At 41.4% G+C, this 23,616-nt stretch overlaps 1 protein-coding gene across 4 annotated transcripts in view; it reads right to left on the bottom strand.

Annotated features, from left to right (window-relative positions):
• MYO1B (myosin IB) overlaps positions 1–23,616 on the bottom strand; it is a 107,238-nt gene that overhangs the window by 73,835 nt on the left and 9,787 nt on the right. For all 4 annotated transcript variants that reach the window (XM_064718007.1, XM_064718009.1, XM_064718008.1 and 1 more), the window contains exons 2-3: positions 18,364–18,504; positions 5,888–6,003 (exon numbers count right to left, since the gene is read on the bottom strand). In XM_064718007.1, the coding sequence (XP_064574077.1) occupies positions 5,888–6,003; positions 18,364–18,504 (257 nt within the window). The remainder of the gene's footprint in view (positions 1–5,887; positions 6,004–18,363; positions 18,505–23,616) is intronic.

Raw genomic sequence — 23,616 nt, 5'->3', positions numbered from 1 at the left:
GGTCATTCACTTCAGTATGGCCACATCACAACTGCCTTCCTCAAAACCCTTGCTTCCTCAGAAGGACTTCTGAGGTCTCCAACCAAGTGTAAAATGTAGGAAACTGCATGCCATGATTGGTGTGAGAGAACATTGCAATAGAAGAGGCTCTTCTCAGGCATGAAGTCCTTCTGGCTCTTGAAGCACATCTGATGTTTCATCACCCCCCTTTCACCTCTATGCTTGAGGGCTTCATGGGCTCACCACATCCAGCTCTGCCTCTCTACAGAGATAAAGAGAATAATAAGTCTCACCCCTACCAAAAAAAACACTTCAAGGTTCTCTGTACACTCCGCCTCCTCTTCTTCTTTCGATTCTCTCCAAGCACGGGTTTAACAATTGGGTACTCACAGTCCTCTCTAAATGCTATTTATGATTTCCACCAGTCACAGACGTTCCCTCCCTGCCCAGTGGTCAATTATGCCAACTAACCTCTGAAGTGAGCAGCTTCCCTCAGCCAAAAATCTCTTCTGAAAGCAGAACACTGCTGATGAACAAGCCCAAAGACTGAGTCTCTGGAGAAGTCAGGAATTATCAGGAATAAGAACAAAATGTCTGTAAAATGGGATACTGCAAAGTGAGGAAAACCACAGTGGGGTGGTTAGAAAAGAAGGGAAAAAAAAAAGAAAAAGAAAGAAAATTAAGATTACGAAAGTATAAACTGAAACAAAAATGTTAAAATAAACATACTGGGGCAATGAAGGACACTTAACTATGTCACAGCCTTTCATCCCACCACCAAGTTCTTCAAGACAGCTACTATGCATCTTACCACTCTGCTACCTATGGGTAAAAACCTACTTTTACATACAGGTAAAAACTATTCTTCACAGCTGAAGCTTTATCACACCCTCTAGACAAAAATATTTGCTTTACATCATAGAAGAAAGAGAGTCTTTTTCTGAAGTCTTGGTGCTCCTGAAGACATCCAATCCTTTAACACCAGCAAAAAAAAAAAAAAAACAAAAAAACCAAAAAAACCCAAGCGCTAGAAGCAAAAATCTAACTTCTATATTCAGCATTTACATCAGCTCAAAAGCTGAAAAGCGAACAGCAAATTGTATCCATTGTCACAGTAACTGCAGATATCCACAGGATAATGATTAATCCCAATAATTATCTACATGACAATAATGTAAATGAGAAACATAAAGTTCCTCATTATTGCATTTTAACAGGTATCACATTGTTGTATTTGTGCTTGTATCCCATATAAAAGCAAGCAGGTTTTCTAGAGTTGCCTGCATAAATTTAAGTCTTAATTTGAAAGCTTTACATGCAAAACTACTCAGAAAACTTCAGAAATGTTGATTTAAAAGAATCAATAATAAGTAAATAAAATATACTTCAAATTGCCTACATTGAATTCAGTAAGGGTCTGATAAAAGCCACCTCCAGATTTCTAATGTCACTCTAAACACTTCAGTGCACAGCCTAAAAAAATGCAGAGTGACTGAACTCTTATTTGAATGCAGCTGGCCATTAGCAATACAGCTGCCACTTTTACTTTGTCCCTCAACTTAAAATAATCTGTATTTTTTTCAGAGCAAGCAGGTAGGGCACCTCAGACCATAAAGGGGAGCCAAAAGCCACGTGCCACCTTCCCTGCCAGGGACAGAGAGCTGCTAGTAGCCAGGAGACAAGGTTAAAACAGAAAATTCAAGAAAGCACCCACTCTCCAACCCCTTACTGCCAATCTGTTACTGTTAGGGAAGTGATACAGCATGGTGGTCACAAATATGTGGGATGATAATCTATTTGATTTCCCATTGCATTCACTTCAAAGATGCCAGCAGCTGCCTTTGTCACCAGTAAAAATCAATGTAAAATACCAGGACAGACAGCTTGGTTTGCTCTCATGACTAGCTCAGCCACAAGGTAAGCAAAGCAGCAATTACATCAACTGAAAGAGTAATTACATCAACTGAGAGAGCAGAACAGAAGTGTAAGAACTGCACAAATCAAGCAGCAAACTGTTTGAACATTGAAATGTCATACTCTGCCCTGCCAAGTCAGAGACAAGTTTGATCCTGCCTTGCAGATAAAGACAAAACCAGCAAGATTAACAACATTAAAACAAAAACAACAAGCCAGCAATTAAAAAGCTTGGTATACTTCCTATTATACACCTATGCAAATAGCCACAGACTATGAAAACATAGCATTCCAGGAGACCTAGAAAAATAACACCTCCATTACACGGTGCCACAACAACAGTAGTGCACTCAGGGAGGAATGAACTATTAAAATAAAACCCTCTTGGATCAAATTTTATCAGCTATAACGCTATCCAAAATCACCTGACCAGAAACTTTCTCTCAGCAATTCAAGTTTGGCTGCCCATTCAAAGTGTGACTGTGCCCATTCAAAGTGTGAAAGTGTGACCCTGCTCTAGTTTCCAGAGATCATTTAAAAAAAAAAAAACCTACAGAAAAACAAACCTGTCCAAGCCCTGCAATTAAGTGTTAACTGGCGTCACTGAAAGCATCAGTCACTCTGACAGACGTTCTTGAGGAAACACAGAACAGAGGGCGAGGTGTTCCCTCCCTCCTCTCTCAGATTAGGGCTAACAAAACACCTGAACAGATTTTTCACTCCCTACAGTGTGTTCCCTCCAGTGATCACACACGGCAGGAAATCCACAGGTATGGATTTCCTTCCTGTCATTATAAACTTCTGTCTCTTTTTCCTTCTGTTTCCCTGTGCTGGCCAAGCCTGCTCTTTACCTGGGACAGCTGATAGTCTCAAGCACACCCTCCTTACCCATCACACTGAGGCACACTCAGGTAGCTCCAGCCCAGACAGAAGCTCACACAAAACTCCTGGAAAACCAATAAAACATGATTTTGGTCCTCCAGGAGCTTCCACACAGAGCTGTCCCGGTGGGAACCATCCATGGCAGACTGCTCTAGAGATGCTGACACTTAAATCCTGGGCTTCCCAAACCTGAATGCTCTCTCCAAAACTGCAGACTGGAGAATTTGAGCTGTTACACCAACAGGAGATGGAAGAGATTTTGTGCCATACTGACCTGGTTTCTATAACAATCTCTAACCAAACCACTGCTAGAAATCTTGTTTTAATTAATTGCGTGCATTTTTCTAGCTAGCACTAGTACCAAAGTTACATTTATTATTATTTACACAAAAGAGATGTTGAAATAAGGAACACAGTATATCTAATTTTAGTTCTATACATACTTTGTAGGTTGGATGCATTCATTTTATTTGAAATAATCAAGAGTTTTACTTTGCTCAGGATCACACAACAGAGGCCAAAAGCCTTTCCCAGTGGTCTTCCCCACAATCAATTCTTCGGAAGAGTCCATGGCTCAACAGAGATTTACACATCAAAGAAAACTAAGTATGCACATTTCCACAAATCACTGGGGGGTTTTTCACCCCCGCGGCAGAACAAACACCACAAATTGCAATTTGTCTCGCAGCATCTCCTCATTAAAGTTCCTGAGCAGCTAAAAAAGAACCACCTTGAAGATTGCAAGGTCTGTGAGGAAGTGCAGCAGCCTCCCTAGGCACGCCTGAACCCTGCTTTTAGCAGGGACCCACTGCTGCCAGAGCAGCCAACCCTAGAATTAGCTGCAAGCTCCAAGGGTGGGATGATGCCAGCTCCATCCCCAAGTCTGTCAGCCCTCAGTCTGTCCTGTCCAGCAGGGTAGGCAGGCACAGTGAATAGCCCAGGCCTGCTCCAAGCCACCCTGACAGCTCCACTCAGGATCTATCAACCAGCATCCAAGGACCAGCTCCATGTTTGCAGAGTGGACAACTGGACTGGCACAAATCCTTAGGTACAACACGAGGAACTCCACACTGAAGGGGATGAAAAGTGGTTCAGGCTTGCCAGAGATGCCATAAGGCAGCCTACATAGCACTTATTTTATACACCTACAATGCTGCCCAAATATCTCTTGAAGATGGTGAGAATTTTACCAATTTTAGCAGAGCCAAAAGAGACTCTCTTGATTCTGCAACTCCCATAAGCATCTAGAGACAGGTGGGAAGGGAAGCAAGGTCACCATGAAAAAATATTTTCTATTTCTACAGTTTGCAAATGATGTATCAGTAATAGAAACAAAGATTACTTCCTAATCCTTTATTTTTAAAGATATTTTGTCCACTTGTGACACTTAGGTGTCAGAAGACAAGTCTCACACAAAAACAGTACAAAATAAAGAAAATTTGTGAAGAGATCATATCTGTCCAAAACAAATTAGGCTTGCACTTTTCTTGACTAGGGACTCTATCCAAACTTGCAAGGAAAATCTATTACTATCAAACAATTGAGATCTCATGACAAAAATTAAAAGTTAATATTTTCTCACTTCAGTCTCTTGCTCTTAAAGTAGATTTCTAGTGTTTGGGCTCCAGAAGTCCTGGCTGTGAGGTGGGAACCTGATCATACAATTATTGTCAGTAGTGGTGAATGATGTTTATGAAATACTTTTCTACCAAGTTCAGACTCTCATAATACACACAAGAATGACTCTTGACCATTTCTGTTCTGAAAAACCATCTCTCAAGAGAGCCAGAAAAATGTGGAGATCAATATGTTAGTATGTACTCGATTCAAGGTGTAACCAAGTACATACACTGACTTTCAGAATGTCAGACAAACTTTAACTCACAGGTTTTATTTTTAAAATACTCCATCATTTGACACCAAATTTTATGCAGCTGAGCAAAATGAGCAGAGCAAAAAGTTCTTTTAGCAAGGAACTGTATCAATTTAGCAAGCAATTGGGCTTGCTAAACAAAACAGTGAAGAAAGAAAACCAGAATTTAGCCAGAGTTCAGAACCAAAAGGTCCAAGAAATATCAGAAGCTTATTTGATCTGATTATTGGGCTGTTTGCATTTCAGACTATGCTTCTGGGAGAGTGACAGATGAAGTGTTAGGGCAAAAAATTAATCTGTTAACTAAATAACTTCCAGAACAGTTTCTACACATAATTTTCATTTAACCTAAAAGTTACCACTGAAGGAAGATGTATAAATGTGTGGCCCTGTTTAGACACTTATCTGACCACTGATGGACCCAGTCAGTCTCCTGAATTTGTGTCTGAAGGGTCAGGTGCAGCCTCACAAACAGCTGGAAACACTTTCCAGTGTCACACTGAGGGGAGGAACAGCTGGCTCCAGCCTCACCTCTACAACTGGCAAGGTAAAATTATCACTGCAACATGCAGAGCTTGAAGACCACGTACCTTACTCTCACCCATACCTGCAAACAGCACCTTGTCCTATTATTCATCCTATTTTAGTCCTAAAGTTTGCATTATGCACTTAGGGTGCTCTGGCTGTCCTTTATGAATGGGCTCATCTCCAGCCAGCACAGACCAAGCTCTAATTTTCCTACAGTTACCATTCAGACATATCCAACACGTTTCTGCATTCATCATGAGAGGGTTGGGGTTTTTTTTCTGCATTGCACAAAGATAAATTAAGAGTTTCCAATATCAAAAGTAACACTATATGATTCAAACACATATTTAACACCTCGAGGCTCCCAGTAGGCATCTGGACTTTGAAAGAAACAGATTTCCTTGAAAACAGACTGCTTACTTCACAGTGCTGTAATACTGGCTACTGCTAACAGTTAGGGAGGAATGCTCTGAAATGCACATACCAGGGCCTAAGTGCATGAAAGAAAAAGGGAAACTCATTTTAACTTCACTTTAAAATATGGCTGAGCTAATAAAAATTCATTTTGGGGGAGTGGTGGTGTGATTTTCATTTTGGTTGCTTTAATCAACAGATCTTTTGAGAAGAGAGACAGCTGGTACCATCTGTTCCCGGCCAGAATGAAAACTAAAATTTCTTTGCTGTACTTACATGTGAGGACTGAGTTCATAAAAGTTTCGGTTTCTGTATTCTTCCACTTTCTCTGGAGTATAAATGGGGAGAGATCTGTAGGGGTTTATTGATATCACCACACTGCCAATGTATGTCTGTTGAAGGAAAAAAGAAAATTATTGTAGGTTTTTCTTTTTGACATACTTTTGCTGCTTATATATTATTTGCCCATTTAATAATTTTGTGCAAACAAACAAACAGGCCTAATTGTAGCAATGAATAAATATGTTCATACTTTCCAAAACACCTCTCTCTGTTGGGTCCCAAGTAGCTATTTCTGCATAACTGAAAGCCTCTTATGAACATTTCCCAAAAGAAAGCCCAATCATACTATATTTCTGTGACTAATTCAGCTGGGGGAGGGAAAGGCAGAAGGACACAGATGTTCACGAAGAACTGACTCCATCTGCATGGCAAATGTCACACGAGCTTTGCTGCAGCCCTTGGCCACTCACACCAAACCCCAAAGGGCAAGGCTGGCACTGGACTGTGCCCCTCTTCCCAAGGAGGAGCTTTATGTCACCTTGCCAAAGCCTCAGGCACAGAGGGAACCTGAAGGGGAACAGCCTTGGACATGTTACTGCCATGGTTCCTCAGCAGATGTGAAGTGCAATTTGTATTTCCAGATTCTAAACATACTCACGACCATCTTTGAGAAGCAAAGGGAGAAGTGTGTTGTTCCACTCTCAAAGCTCATCCTTGTAGTGTTTCCTATTCCTGGGATGGATCAGAAGCAGCCAAAAAATTAAGAGTTTTGCTCCTTTCAAGCACACATCACAGTGTGTGCTTATGTAAATGTTCTTCAAATAAAGAAAAAATTGTTCTAGTTTTGTGGTCATCCTCCCCCTATGGAGTAAATAATTTTCCAACTGTGTCTAATCTCTTTGGCTGAACAAGATGGAAATGCTAAAATTGCCTTTCTACAGTGTTTACTTTGCTCTCTCTCAATACATGCGGCCTTGGCAATTTGGAAGTCTACAGATTGCTGGCAAGACTAACAGATGCCCAAGACTAAGAAGCTTTCTAGTCTTCCCAAGTGCACAGATAGCCCAATTAGGACTTTTCTGATAAAACAATAATAAATTGTTTCCTCTTAAATCTTAGGAATTTGTGAGCTCAGCCTGTTGTGAAACCAGTGCTGTAAAGCATCAGCAGAAAAGAGATGAAGGCCAAATCTCAAACATCATATTTTGAAACATGAATTCTTTGGAACACAAAGGCTTGTCCCGATTCTGCTATCATTATAGCATACAATTTAATTGCTAAGTTCCTTGAAGCACCCTGGGACTTCAAGATAAAGAAAGATTACTGAAAGTGAAAACCTTGATTTTTAATTTTGAACACAGGCATTTAAATGAGATTTATTTAGAACCATGTCTTCATAGCTAAGTGCTGCTTAGACAATGTATTTTGGGAATTCAAGTCAGCTCTTTGCTGCCAGATCCAAACAAATACGGGCCGTTTCCTAAAATACTAATATTTCAAAAGGTCAAATGGCTATATTGAAACAAAGACATACTCCAATCCATTTTAAACACCAAGCCAAAGTGTGCCAAGAAGTCATTGGGTTTGTTGCAAAGCTGCTTAGAAGAACTAATACATTTCCTCTTCTGAAAATGCCAATCTCCCAAAGCTGATGCCTAATAGCTACTTGCTGCTGGTGGTCTGTGAGATTGCACATAACAGGGATAAGCAGATCCGGAAAATAGCTTTCCCACATAACATCTGTCTTCCCACCAGAGCTCTATTATAAACAAACAAAATAAATGGCTTAAATCCTCGAGCGAGCGACAAGCACAGGAACATTCCAGTGCTGAAAGCAGAACGCCCAAGAATAGTGGGAGACCATACCACAGCACCCCAGGGACAAAAGAGATTCTTGAATTTCCCTGCTGAAGGACAAAAATGAAAAAAGAGTGGCCTCATGACTATGGATGCACAGAATACAGCCAGGAAATTTGATTTCTTTCTTGGTTTGACAGGGTGTCCTAATGCAAGTTTGGATGAGATCTGCTGCCTCCTGAAGTTTTGCTAAGTAGACTCCTGATAACACTTCTTCCTCCCAACCTCTGCTTTACTGCAATTCACAGAGGTGAATTCTGTGTTTGCTCAGAACACAAAGCAAAAGGACCCTCACTCAATCATTTCTCAGTGCATTTCTCATGTGGCACAGCAACACTGCTTCAGAACAGAGCATTCAAATTTCCGTCAGCTTAAATGACAACACACTCTGCATTCTCCACCAAAACAACACATACAACTCCTTCCTCTTCAGATAAGGGGTTAACATCTCAAGCAGGAAGAAAATTCCAAACTCCAATTCAACTGGAAAAGCTGTTAATGTTTGTTACACATCACTTCTAAATACTGGTCCAGATGCAATGACCACGACTCTTTGATGCCCCACTTTCTCCCTCTAGGACTGGAGGCCAACTGGGGCAAAATATTAGCGCTACTTCCAGTTTACAGGGACCATGCAAGGCCTTCTGAGCCTTTCTCACCCAAGCAGACTGGCTTAAGAAAAAGCCTCAAACAGCAAGATGATAACAAGGCTCTTGCTGCTTGTGAGAAATGTACAGGCAGCAGCCTCTTCCCAGTCAAAGGTTAGGGAACGTTATTGCTATAAACTGGACATTTCCAGCTGAGAAGCTGCAGAAACCTTTCAGTGAGCTCAGTGAAAGGTCCCCAAACACCTCTGCTGCCAGGGTCACAGTGAAATCTGATACACAGGATAGAGGCAGTGCAGGCCAGCCCAAGAAGGGCATCCTTTGGAAGAGCGCTAGTACAGCTAACGGAGAATACTTCACACCCTGGGACACAGTATATTAATAAAGCTGTTTTTCCTCCTGTCGAAGTTAGACTTGCAGAGCCCCAAGGGCCAGAAGAGAGGAGACTGCATCTTCAGAAGCCAGGGAACACTGCTGACACCAGTTGAGGCAGCAGCACAGAAGTTATCCAGCTGGGGCTGTTGTAAAAGCCCTCTCTGTAGCCTTAAAAGCTTTTCTGGATCTGTGGCAATCTCTGCAAAGCAACCTTCTGCAGAGGTTAAAATCATTCAACATCTACACAGATTTGTGGCAAGCCTTTTGGAATTGTAGCCTACATCCCTTTTGTCAGCTCTGCTAAAAACAAACCCACTGCTTCTTACCTCTTATAGCCTGTAGCAGCCCAGAGAAATTGCTGCTGCACACAAGTCAGTCCTGCTGTAAAATGCCCCAAGTGCAAACGTACCTGGCAAATGCACTAATTCCCAGGGGGCACCAAGGTTTCTCTCTATTTATTTAATTTGTTAAACTTTGGAGCACAGAAATAGGAAAGAAATTTTAGTAAAATAAGATTGCTAGCTTGGATTCTTCCATTTATGCAGGCCAATTTTAAAACTCCAGATATATATAATAAACATTCCTTTAGTAATGGCTATGCTCAAATAAGCATTTGGTTCCTAGATCTTTGAAGAGTTTCAGATCATGCCTCCAAAACGATTCACTGAAATGGGAGACAAAGTAGATCAAAGAAAAGTGTGACTAGGTTTTATTGGAATTCATCCAAAACCAAGGCTTGCCCAGCACTGTTTTCATTGGGGTGGAGGAGAGCTGTGTTTTGGTTTTTGGGTGGTTTTTTTTAATGTGACACATGAAAAATATCTTTCTAATATAATACCTATATTCCTTTGTATTTGCCTGACCTACTGCAGTTGTGGATCTTGCCAACTCATAAGCATGTGTGCCACTGCATGTTCAGAACAGCTGAGGCCAAGGAGATGGCAGAGGAAGCCTGTACTTACATGTTCTAAGTGTTTTCAGCTGTCTCAATCTCAAACAAAGCCGGGCAAATTTAAAACTACAACTTTACTCTATAACGAAGTTTCCCATTTTAACAAGCATTACCAGATAGATCAGTACTGTTTTAAAATATCACCTGTTATTTGAACAATCATGCTGTGAGCTCATATTTCTTTTACATTGTGCTTGGCCATAACAAAATAGCTAAATGCACTTTGCCTCTGGTCCACTGTGTTTTTTCAGGTTGGAAGCACAAAGTTGCAAGAGATGATGTTTGAAAAGAGTAAGGAAGAGAGCGACATCAAGACTAAAAGCAAAACCACCTGAGCCCATTGCTGTTTCTGGGGCTTTGATTTACTCATTCCTGTGTATGGCAATGGAGATATTTGTATTGCTTGGTGGAAAGGGATGGGCAGGGTACTTGAAAAAGACAAACAAACAAACAGACGTGGATTTCATCCTGTAACACTCCAGGGTTTGCCGGCACCGGTCCACAGCAGCACACACAAAATAAACCCCACCTGTGATCCAAGGTGAGCAGCTGCACTTCAGGTTGAGGCAATCCTGGGCCAACACTGCTCGTGCTTCAGTGAGCTGGGAGCTTGAGCAGGGAAATACATCACTGGATACATCACTGGACTGCTGAACAAACACAGACTATTCTCCATGATGATGAAAACCCTCTTGCTCAAGCCCACCTTCCCAGAAACAGCAATTTAGTCCCAGAAATACAGTGGACAAAGTCTGTATGTTGTAATAGGAAAAAAAACCCAATCCTGGTAAGCTACTCTATGTGCTTAATGCAGTTATTAAGCAGGACAGGCAGCTTTGTAAAACCTGCATGGGACAGTAAAGGTTGTAAAAAAACCTACCCAGAAGAGCAGTGGATGAGGTCCTGAAGGGAAGAGAAGGGAAAAACAACCAAGGAAAATAAGAAAGCGAGGAGACAAAATAACAGTCCTGTACAAAGTACATTAATGGCTGATATAATGACTAAAAAAAGAAAGCTCAAAGAGGTCACACAAAGGCAGAAGCCTACATTTGCATCCCAGAGCAAACAACGACAACACAGGCCACCTAAGTCAAAGAGGATAACCACACTGCTAAAATATCCTTCAACATGGGCTTGATCCTGCAAGCCACTGTGCAAGCAGCAGCCTGGACAAGCTGTGGGCAGCCAGCAGTGGCCAGGATCAAACCCTTAAGTGCACTGCAAGCTGTTTGAGATCCAAGCCCTGGAGTAAGAGCAGCTCATGTGCCAGAAGACACCCACACTGCAAGTCGGAGCGGGTACGCGGAGGGGATGCGCGAGCGCAGATGATCGGGTTTCACTGCTGAGCTTCTTGAGGGCACAGAAATCTCTGCCCTGCTCAGTGAGCATTGCTGCTAACCTCAATATCATCATGACAGACTCCAGTGCTGTTGTTAATGAAGCAGGCTAATCCTCTCTACTCGTCTCCTCTCTGGCTACACTGGAATGATTTATACAAACAAGAAGAGTCCATACACAGGATACAAACACAGGCAAAACCTGAAAATAAGCAATGAAGAAGTCAACTCAAAGGTGACATGAGGAATTTTCAAGACAGTGTTTAAGCACCCCCAAACATCAGTGCTTGCCCACTTTTCAAAAGAGAACGACTTGTTTTCACAAGCAAACAGTAGCTGGAGATTGGATATGTCTATGCCAAGAAACCACTGGTGAAAACAGTGAGAGCACTCATTCCAAAATGTTCCATTATTTCTGTATGAATGAAAGGTGGGGGGAGAGAAGGGGAACTTTCTGCCCTGTTGCAGCCAAGGCTATCCTATGCTCTTCAGGGTGAAAGCCATGTTTTTACAGCCCTTGGACATTTTTGCTTCTATTTCTTCATTTGTCAGTTCTTCATTAATCTTTCAGTGTTTTGGTTTCATATAACATGCACTGAAACCATCAATAAATGCCCTAGATGTCATCATCACCTTAGTGAAGAAACACATAATATTTTGAGGCAAAGCTAACACTGTAACTGGAGGCATTTCCTACACTTTCTCCTCTCTTTTTTCAGAGTATCACATCAGAGGCAAAGAAGAAGGAATGTGTAGGGGAGGAGAAGACCCCTACACACAGCCCACCAAATGCATTCAGTTTTCTCTGATCCTTATGACTGTTTTCTTATTCCTTCATGCAAATGCTGCACGGAGCCCTCCAAGCAGTGCCTCAAACACGAGGCTCTGCATCGTGGGAGCTGTACAAAAAGGAAAGGAAACAAAGCACTGCCTTGAGATAAATAACTCTCCTCCCACAAAGCCCTTCAAGGTAAAAAGCAGCCAACCTGCTGTGAAAATCTTTACTCCCGACTCTGGGCAAGTTATAAAGTTTGTTTTGCTGCAGCAGGCTGATGTGAAGGGCCAGAGGACCCACAGGATTTTTATCTAGATAACAAAGCAAGGCAAGATTTGCAGGGAGGCAGAATACTTCTTAGGCCACAAGCTATCACAGAAAAGATGTGCCTTGGGCACAGAAGCCTTTCTTCACATCTGAAGAAGCAGCAGGCTTCAAGGTCCTAGCCTGTGGCAGCTGCAACAATATTATTACTACAACTCAGTAACTTCCCTCAAAGGGCAAAACTGTTGAGGCACTGATGGGAAAATTGCTCAAATTGACACAGGCATTCCCCAAGGGAGGAAGAGAAGGAGATGGGAGGAAGCTCAGGTCCCCTGGGCTCCCATCACAGGCAGATGGATGGCTGCTCTGATCCAGCTCTCAAACCACCCTGCCTTTAAGAATCAGGACAGCCACCACACCTGCCACTGCTCAAACTCCCAAAGGGAGACCAGCAGCCCAGGATGGACTTGCTGGACGAACACAAGTAAACACATGAAAGGACAAGAGAGCAGGGTCAGATCTGGCAGGGGAAAGACTCTCAGGGGTGCTGCTGCAGGAGCAGCAAAGCACAGTCCTGCCACCAGCCAGCGCACACGCAGCTATGACGTACCCAAAATCCACAGAGAACAACAACCCTCGTCAAAACCCAGCCAAGGACCCCACCTGGCCCCAACAACAACACTGTAAAGGTGAACATGATCATGCTGGCATCAGCATAATGAAACTGAGAATAAAATTGAACTTCAACAGTCACTCAGTTCCTACTACCACAGAGACCTTCCCAGCAAGCTGCATTTGTGTTTCCCAGCCCCACAAGACTCTTCTTCACAGGATCAATGGAATGGCTACACAAGGCTGATGCAGACCAGGACAATTGGTCTCATTCACATAAATGTGTTCCCTACCCTGTTCTTGCAAATGTAGCATCTGGAATACCAGGTACGAGTGCAGCAGGAACAAAGCCACTGTGCTTGATAGCAATTTGGTGAAGTCCTAAATAATCTAAGGTAGCTGAAAATGGGATGCATCAATAGTATAGACAAACACACGGGAAAGTCAAAACCAAAAAGGCTAACCCTAAAATATTAAAGCAATTAAGATCAACAGGAAGGAGCTCAGTCTATGAACAAGCACATGTCAACAGCCATGCCAGCAGAAGGCAGCCACAGGGATGGTACCTCAAACAGATAAAACAGAGTTATTACCCTGGAATGCCAAATATTTAATGTTTCAGTGATAAAACAACAAATGTTCAGTAACATAAGACTGCTGCTGCCCAAAGCAGCCCACAAACTCCACGCACCAGAAAATACAAATTAAACGCTGACATCAGAGAAAGATTCTGTTTTGTTGTAAGAACAAAAAGCAAACAAACATTTTCTTGTAAGGAACAAAATGTTGACCTCTGCAAATTTGGGAAGACTTCAAGAAACAACATAACTGTGGGGAAAAATGTGCAGGGCAGCAGAATAAAACCATATCTGACCTCTAAAGGCTGACTCCTGTGAGCCTACGCAGCTCCACTCCCCTCCAGACTCCTCACACCTCCCTTGACACTTCCACATGTCTCACAAAGCAACAAACCCAGAATAGAAATAAGTTTCAGACCAATACAAATACTACATTTTACCCAAAATCTCTACCATTCATGAGTCACTGTAATGCATATATAGACAGATATAGCCCCCTCCCGTTTGTCAGCATCCCAAACTGCAAAGGAAAAATAATTGCTGAATTGGATTGGGCGAGCATATTTCAGCCAACTTAGAAAAAAAAAACAAACCTTAAGAGAGGGAGTTCAACAGAACAAGTCAAAAATTCATCAATCACACACCAACTGAATTTTATGAATGTATTTAAAGTTTTCCATGCGGTCTGCAGGTCACACATTTTAACCACACAAACTGCTCCCTGAAACCTTCAAATAATCAACATTGTGGGATTCTTTCCTACTTGCTAATGCATTGCCCATGAGCCACATTTTACTTCGTAAAGTTAACGAAAGACTCCCACGGGCTTTTGTTACCAACAGTTACAGAAAAGAGCTTTTGTGGAACAGCAATGCAAATTTTATCAATGTAAAGTTTAAGAGTTGCAAAAACAATATAATAAACAATTACAGCTTTCTAATGAGATTTTTCTTGGTCAGACATACCTCAGACATTTCCAGACATGACTAAACTCTAAGATTCCCATTTCCAATTAACACATGCGTGTTACCCAACAAACCCTCCCCCTCCCAAAGCCACTCAGCATGAGATTACTGCAGAATTTGATGGTCTTTAGTAGAATATTTGGCCTAACTCCAGCTCCACCAGCCTTCATGCTTATTTTTATAGGCACAGCCTCCAGCTTTGCGCTCTAGTATGTAACACAACACCCAAGTCTATTAAACTTTCCACCAAATACAAATAAAATTGAACAACAGGTAATCAGGCCACAGTCTGCTCCCTCACTCTAAGGAGGGAGCTCATTGCCCTGTTTGCACCATGGCATGAAACTTTGCCAATGTCCTTGAAGGGCTTACAGTGCCTGAGATGATACAAAAGGGCCATCAGAGGATCCAGAGCTAAATGCTTTTGCAAAGGGAGCTCTGGTGGAGAAGATCTAGAATTTCAAAGGGGAAACTGGAGCTGGGACTAGGATCTCCAACATCAAACATTCAGCATTGAACATAAGAACTGTGAAAGAGACTAGAAAAGGCAAAAAAATCTTCTAGTGGAATGAGCCCAACTATCTTGTCATCTTTGGCTATGGAGAGGGGAGAGGTTTGGCATTATTCACTGATGGCTCGATCTGAGTCTTACATTTCAGAGAATCACAGAAGAGTTTGAGTTGGAAGGAACATTTAAAGGTGTGTAGTCCAATCAATCCCCTCTGCAATGAGCAGGGACATCTCCAACTAGCTCAGGTTGCTCAGAATCCATCTCCATGGTGACCTTGAATGTTTCCAGGGATGAGGCAACTATCACCTCTCTGTACAGCCTGTTACAGTGCTTTACTGTCCACATCATAAAGAAAATGTCTTGCTTATTATCTAGTCTAAATCTACCCTCTGAGTTTAAAACCTGTATTTATTAAAACCAATATTCCTCATCCTGTCACAACAGGCTTTACTAAAAATCTTGTGCCCATCTCTCTCCAAGTCCCCTTAGTGAGTTTACCTACCAAGACTGGCTAACACCATTGTGCAGCACCTGGCCAACCTCACAGCATCTTCAAAGCTATCCACGTTACATGTCTCATTCCTCACAACAAACCCTTCTGAAGGTTACAACTGCAACTCCCTTTAAGAACTAACATGTGTAGCACAAACAGAGAGCCTTCAATCTGCAGGAGACAGCTTAGAAAGCCATGCTGGGTAAGCCTGGTTTGCTGCAACTTGACTTTGTTCTTTAAACTTGAGCACAACTTCTGGCAATGCCTGCAGTGGAATACTGACATGAGGGCTGAACTTAAGCCCACAGCTCAGCCATTAAAGGACAAATCCATTCCTACTGCCCTCTGAAAGGATCCTGAGAGGTCAATTTCTCTGTGCAGCTTGTTGGAGCAGCAGAAATCTGCAGTCTTGGTTAAGCACCAGCAGCAGAGCTTCAGTAGCGCAATTGGGCTTCCCCTGGATGCAAACTACAGATTTTACATGATAAAACAAGCCCTACTTCCAGGTGTAACAGAGGCTCCATTGTGCCCATCAGAGTCTAAAACCAGAAATGCAAAGTGTAGTTGCCATGAGTGGCAGCAGCAAGGAGAAGATAGAGAAGAGTTTGTACTTGAAAATTAATGTGGTTGTTACAGTGAGCACCATTCAAACTGTTACTGTTTTACAAATTTTCTAAAATATGCAAAAAATTTGCAAGGCAGCAAAACCCAGCTGATATGGAGAGTAGACAATATTCCTCAAGTGATTTGGTAAATAAAACCATGCAGTATCACAAGCCAAGTAACTTGCATACTTGGTAGCAGCATGTGGCACAGGCATGAACATCTCTATTTTCCATCATTGTATGTAGTGAATGTTTTAATATTTGCAAAGATCATTTCGCCTTCATATTCTAGATTCACACACAGAGCTTGTAAGACCTTGAAAAAACAGACTTTCCCACCTGCAAGCCAAAGGATCCTACACTGCTAGGGAGAAGTGGCACCTGCTATCACCTACCAAAGAACATAATACAGATAATTAAATTGCACATCAGTGCCAGGTGCAGCAAAATCAGAAACTGGGGGAAATACATAATTCAATGTCATCATCTCAAAAAAAATGTGTGTTTGAACACACGTTGTCAACTAGCTCATAACAGCAGATAACAAAATAGTAAAACATTCCGTTTCTTTCAAGAAAAAAACTATCTAGTCTGAAATAAGCAGAAACATGTAATTAAATGCAATCCATAGTAGCTGACAGGAAAATCCATAGTAGTTGACAGGGAAAAAAAAGAAACCAAAACTCCCCTTGGGAAATCCACTTGCATAAGATTTATAGCAATCCTTCATAAGAAACTGCACAGTCCAGGGTGCCCTCACAAAACAGGTTTGCATCTTTAATGCTTTAAATAAAACTTTCAAATATGACCCAAAGATTGGGCTGGGTGCTGCTGCTTCCTTTAATCTCCAGGCAAACAGCTCTCTTTCCTTTCCTTTTCCTTCATTTTTTCTTGAGTTGAATGGAATGGGATGATTCAGAATCACCCACTGTTACTGCAGGCACTAAGAATAGAGTATTAACCCTAAAACTGATGTGGAACATATTAAGCATATAAGTCACTGACTGGAAAAAAAAAAACCTGAATCCAAGAAGAGACAGCCACTGCAGTTATTGAAAATGAAGGATTTGCCAGAAACAAGATGAAAGAGCAGAAAAGAAAAGTCTGATATCTACTTGCCTATATCAACATCCAAGGGTTATCCATAGGGTACAGAACCCATTTTCAAGGAACAAGGAAAATTCAAGACACAAAGTTTCACAAATAACTCTCAAAGGTATAACAGAAATGTAAAAACAAAAAGGTTCATTTTTTTAACCATTGAGGAAAAAATCTCTCCACAAATATGCATCATTTTGGTTTCTTCTTCAACAAGTTTTTCATGGATACTGAGAGTCTTTTCTTAATCTAATTTTATTGTCTAATTTAAATTGTCAGTACAACCTGAAGGAGCAATCAGTGGAGATGATACAATAGCAGTTAGGAGTATATAGTAATACGTATATTACCAATCTAATGTGTCCAGAAAAGGGAGCAGGCCTGGTTGAACAAGAACATTGACAAGAAGGACATGGCAGACAGTGAATAGCAGGGGTAGAAAAGCACAGACTATCACTAAGGTATAGAAGAAGCAAACAAAAATAGCACAGATCCTCCCATAACTTCTTTCCAATCTCCAGTATAATGAAACCATCATGGTTCAAATGCTGAGCAAGAATGAAAAATATAATCACCCCAAAACTTAAAAAGGGGAGGAAGGGTAAATTATAATTAAGTTCAGAACACCTATTTGATTTGAGTAAGCTGCAGACACAATTGTTTGCAGATCACAGATATACTTTGGTTAAATATTTAGGCTCACCAGCAGCCTTGGAAAGTCTCTCCAAACCATTAAGTTCACACACCCTAAGCAATAAAACAGATACAATACCGTGCACATTTTAGCAAAAGTGGAACAAAGAGATGAAGCAGGAAATAAAAGGCTTAACTGGAATCACCATTTGTCTCTTCATTCCCTGCCTTGTGTTTCAACTGCCAGTTCACATGTCTCCTGTGATCATCACTCAGAGATTAATATGCCTGAAGACTTTGATTACTTCCACATATATCCAAGCTCATTGTATGTAGTTTAAAACTCAACCATTGTAATAAACACAACCCTTTTTGCAAATCAAAGATAGCAGGCAATATTTAAGTTACCCTTAGCATATTCTGAGCATGTATTGTTTCTGCTTCAGCCGGCTCTAACATCCTGGAAGTGCCTTCCCTGTAAATGAATTATTTATAACTGTAATGCCCTCTGACAACAGGAGCATCAAAGTTACTGCCAGCAGCAGTTCTGGAACTGTTCTTTATGAAAATCACAGATCTCCCATGTCGTGTAATGGAGAAACAGAAAAAGGAAAAATATCCCAGATGGGGAAGATCAAATGCAAAGAATGTAGTACAGGAAAGGCTAAAGCACAAGTAAGGTTTAAAACATCCCTAATACAATAGATAATGTTCGGGCACTCAGTCTGTGTGTATTCTTATAAATAAACACATATCTTAAGAATGACAGCATAGCTCCCCATAGGATGTTATTTTTTAACATATACTCACATAAACTTCATTGTGATCAAAGCGCTTCTTCAGGTTATTGATGAAGGAATCTTCATCAAGTGGCTCTAAAAGAACCATATCTCCCACCCCAATCATGTCGTCTAAAAGCGATGTCTTGACCTCCATTTTGGCCATTTTGTCCTGGGAAAAACAAAAGAAACAAGAATAAAACAAACAGCAAAGGTTAGCTCAAGGTTACTCTAATTATTCACAGGCATTATCTAGTAACACGACTTCAGGAATAAAAGTTGAAAGAACACTACATTAAAATTATGTTTCCAGGGAACATTCTCAAGGTCATTGCATCTACCCAGGTAGTCCACATGATTCCAAAATTTAACTTCTAATAGTCAACAATGCCTTCTGGTCCACTTGACATTAAACATGAAACTCCTAGTAACAGGAATGAAGATTCCAGTGGGCATCAAAACCAGAGTATTTGGATGACTTCAACATGTGCATGCAATATTCATGTGCATGCAAGTCTGTGTTTTATCAAAAGCTTCATCAGAATCTCCAGAAATTAAATTAGAACTCAAGTTCATCAATAACTCTGAGTTTCTTTTTCATGCTTACTTGCATTTTTCTTCCTCCATTAATACTGAAATGGAAACCAACTCAGTGAACCCACTCAGAGACAAAACCCACACTATTTGATCTTAGTTCATGAACCGTGGGTTCTAAAGTAGTGCTGGTATTGGCTACATGAAGCTACCAAATTACTTCATTTACTTGTAATTTTGTTGCTGGAGAGAACATTTTCACGGGGCAGCAACAATCCAGCTGATAAGTGGAGACACTGCACGAATATAACCGGAGTGGCACAGGCCAGAAGCTGGGCTTGAGCAGGGGACCAGGATCAAACAAAACAAAGTAAGCAAGCCTGATAAAGGAAGTCATTTAGACAAAGAAGTCAAGGTCAGGCCAAAACTTGGCACTCATTTGATCCTCCCAGCCTTTTATGCCTCCAATCCAAATGCTGGAGATTAGTGAGCTCCTCAGGAGCTCTGGGCACACAGTTGCTGCTTTCAGCTTCCACTGGAAAATGGACGGATTCACGGCAGCGGCCACAAACAGGGAGCCAGAGGTGAGGGAACAGCTTTGCTGACCACACAAACCAGGGCCCAGCCACTGCACAGCTACAGCCACACAGAACAGCAGCTCAGCTTCACCAGTCAGCTGTCACAGAATGCTATCAGGCTGCCCTTGGTCCCCCTACCACTGCTGCGCATTTTAATTCTAAATTTTTGTTCTTGTTTCCCCAAAGTGCCATTGAGAAGCTCTTACCTCATATAACCAGTGCTACCTTGCCACAGTACCTCTCCATGAGATCACTAATTTAAAACAAGCAAAGCCTTTTATCTCTCCCTTCTCCCTGCAGCCACTACTTCACTAGAGGTTATTTGATGTTTTTCATCAGTGAGTGACATTTGAGGGATTTTAGATCAAGACTTAAGTCTTGCTTGATGCTTTTCCAAATTCAATGAAGAGAAGCACAGCTCCACAGGCAGCTAGCAAAGTGATACAAAAAGATCCCCAAAACCTGAACCAAGCCTGGGAATTACTAGAAATTCACATGGAAATGCAAAAACAGTGCTGAACTGTGGTAACCAACCAAAGCTGAGTCAACTCTGCTAAACAAACAAAAGAGCATTTATTTTAAACAGAAACACTGGACAAATATTTTTGTAGAGCAAGATACTTTTATTCTTAAAAGTTCACCTCTCTGAATCACCAAGAAAAATTTTAAACATTCGTAGAATCTTTTCAGAGGTATCACTTCAACTTCTGCATCCTATTAAGAAAAATTTTTTAAACTACCAATCTTGTTTCAGCGACCTAATTACTTCCCATACATCGACTAATGCTCAAATAACTTTTGAAGGCTGAAAAAGTAAAGTCTTTCTCAAGTATGGAACTTATTAAATAATGGGTTTGTGGCCAAATATATAAAAAAGCCAACACAAAATCCTAATAAGGGCAATTTAAACCTAAAATTTAAGTTGTAAGTACAATACCTCATTTACCATTGTGAAATTACATACCACCTACCACACTTCATGCCTCACTGCTTGGGAATTTCAATAGCAAGAGCAGCCAAACCCATCAAAAACCTCCATTTATTCCCAAATTCAGCACCATGTTTTGCAGAAGAGGTGTAGGAAGACACTATATCTATTCTTATAAGTTGGATCAAAAAGTTGTATACAGATATTGACATCAATATATTGGAAAAGTTCCATTTTATGCTCAAAGGTTAATTTTCAGCTTGTTTTTTTCCACAATAATTTACAGCATTCTATGATTAAAATCTTTTTCATCAACTTGCAAGCCAGAAAATACTAGAAACCCAAATGATGAGAAAATTAACAGGCTGAAACAACTTATTTAATACTGATTGCTCAAAGCCATTTTAAATAGCCTAGCCTTTGCAAAAATCCATTAAAGATTACCTCCTCCACTTATGTATGATTCAAGAGTGTTCTGCCATGGCAGCATTGTTAGCCTTTGCTTTGGTGGAATCCAGTCTTAATCCCTGCTCTGGTTTAGCTAACAAAGGAAAATCCAGCCTGTGGGATAATTTGGTTATCTATCTGAGGTAAAAAGTGTGGGGGGAAAAAGCACTGCTCAGAGAACCCAACAGTGTTTAAACACATATTAATCAATTAAATAGGACTTAATAACTGAAATGAATCTACTAGAAGAATGTAGTGGAAGATCAATATATAGCACTTTCAAAATACCAAATACTAATTTTAGAACTAGCTTTATAAAAAATGTCAAAAATCAGCACACTTCACAGAAAAAAAAATAATCAAGCCCTTGCAACATTACATGGCTAAACTTCAGAAAAAGCTCAGAAATGCAATCCAAATCCATGTCCAAGTATTTGCCATACACTCAAAGATGCCTTGCAGCTGTTAATATTTCCCATCAGCACTGCTGACAGTGTGCTCACCACAGTTTGGGAAGCAGTGGTAATCACAAAAGCAAGTGGCTTCTACTTTCGGATGTATTCACACACCTTTAAAAAGATTAATGCTACTCAAGAACCATTTACAAGAACCAGATCTAAGAGAGGGATGGGACCAGAACCTGCTCCCAGTGCCTGAGACATCAGGAGGATCAGATTCTTCCTTCAACATTCTCTGGTCTCACCCATACCCATTTACCAATCGAGGCTTCTCCCAAATTAACCCTTCTTGTCCCTAAAGGAAAGATCAGCAGCATTCCAAAACATCTCCTTTTTCTGTAGGCTGTTAACAAATCTGTTCTTCCTCTCCTCGGTCTCATATCTGAGCCCTAAATTCAATGGAGTGAGAACATTTGCAACATGTCTCCATTCTCAGAAAAATATTTTAAAAGTCAATTCAGTAATCCTTCACAGTTTGATCTGTTTTATGTTGGACAACATGCTTGGGAGGAGAAGTGCTGGGCAGGCTGTGTCTTTAAACTGCTTTTATCCACACACTCCCACGCTACACAGAGCCTTTTAAAACACAGACTGTTGTATCCACTGCTTGCAGTGCCTGGGATTGGGATAAAATTTAGATTTTCAGTTGAATCTAAAGCCTTCTTGCCCCTCTTGGCCACAAGGATGGCAAATTAAAAATCACAGCATCCCACAGCCACAGCAACCCTATCACTGGCCATTCTGGAAAAAGAGCTAATGACAGCTATAAATAGAAGAGAATGCAGAGAATAGGCAAACCCCCCAAAGCCTTGTACAATTAAATGCACGCATTCTCCAGGGGGGAAATGAAGTAATGCCCTGTTATTGGCATACAGCACCTTGTGGAATTGTCCCAGGTTTTCCACATCACCCTCCAACAGCAGAACAGCAACAATTGTCAGCAGCTTCCTACAGCTGTGCAGCCCTTAGCTCACACTCAGGAGTTTGCTGCACTGGAACTACCACTGCCTGCAGAGGTGGCTTGGCTTTTTTTTTTCTTTCCAGGCATTCTAGCAAGAGGACAATTTCCCTACCATCAAAACCAACACAGATGTACTCTGATTATTATTATTATTATTACTCTCAAGCTCTGATTATTTAAAAACAAAACCAAACACTAAAACACCGCAAGCCTTTGGTTTCACTACAACCAGCCCGCTTTAGAAGATAACCTCCTTTCTCTAACTCTCAACAGGAACAATGTGCAACATCAGTAACTCAATAGTGGAGTTCAAGCTGATTTCATGTTCCAGGTCAGATCCTGAGCCCCTGTCAGGATCAGCTTGCCCACCCCTTCCCTGTCTTCTCTGTTAGGGAGCAATCAGCCCACACAAAGCGGGAACACTGACAGGCCACTGCTGCAAAAAGCATCCAGGGACACAATGTCATTATTTGACCAAAACAAAACGGGCTGCAACCATCATCTGGTGCTGCTGCTCATGACAAGCTTAAGTACCAATTTAGCAAGAGGCAGGATTTAAATTTATCCTGTTCTGATGCCCCAAAGGTGGAAGTTCATTGGAAACGCCCGGTGCTGGTTCACCAGGCAAACTGAGGCAGACTCTGCAGCAGAACTGCCACAATGTCCTTTTCACTCGGAGCTGCATTTCCCGACATCAGCATGTGTGAAAAAGCGTTGGTATCATCCAGAGGAAACCCCTGCTCTCCCTCCAGATCCCTCCCATCTGCTCTGCCAGGAACACCTGCACCCTCCTTCCCAGCTGGGACCGCTCTCAATTGTCGCTCTGACACATCCATGTCCTGTGGAAAAGAGCAGAAAACAGCTCCATGTTGCAGCCCGCTGTTTTTCCTTCAAGAAAATGGACTTGAGGAACGCGACAGACGAATTTCAGGAAGGAATGTTAATGGATATCACAACATCAGTAAAAGCACTCAAAGAACTAAAAGGCTTCCTCTGACTCTCCATCTTTCCTCTTGGTTTCACCAGTGTCTGGATAGCTTCTGAATTCCTTCCTTTCTCACAGTCCTACTGCACGAATCAGTGCTTTCCAAACTGGAAGAGTTTATAATTCGAAGCTTTTGAATTAGCTAATGCTCCTCACATCTCACCTACCGAGCAAGAGCTGTTATTTGAAGCCTTGTGCAACCTCTCTTAAATTTCCGTGGGCACCCAACATGACACACGTGTACCGGGTTTCTTGAGCGCTTAACAACAACCAGCCCTGGTGAATTACAAAAGTAAAATGCGGCATTACGGGGTGCATTTGTACCGGGACCGCAGGAATGTTTGCATTCAGCATCAGCTAAATGGGAACAGCCCTTCAGCAACATCAGATTAG

This window comes from Zonotrichia leucophrys, chromosome 7 (genome assembly GCF_028769735.1).
Source record: "Zonotrichia leucophrys gambelii isolate GWCS_2022_RI chromosome 7, RI_Zleu_2.0, whole genome shotgun sequence".
Taxonomy (NCBI): domain Eukaryota; kingdom Metazoa; phylum Chordata; class Aves; order Passeriformes; family Passerellidae; genus Zonotrichia; species Zonotrichia leucophrys.
The sequence above is the reverse complement of the archived record's forward strand: the minus strand, read 5'-3'. Positions and strand labels throughout refer to the sequence as shown.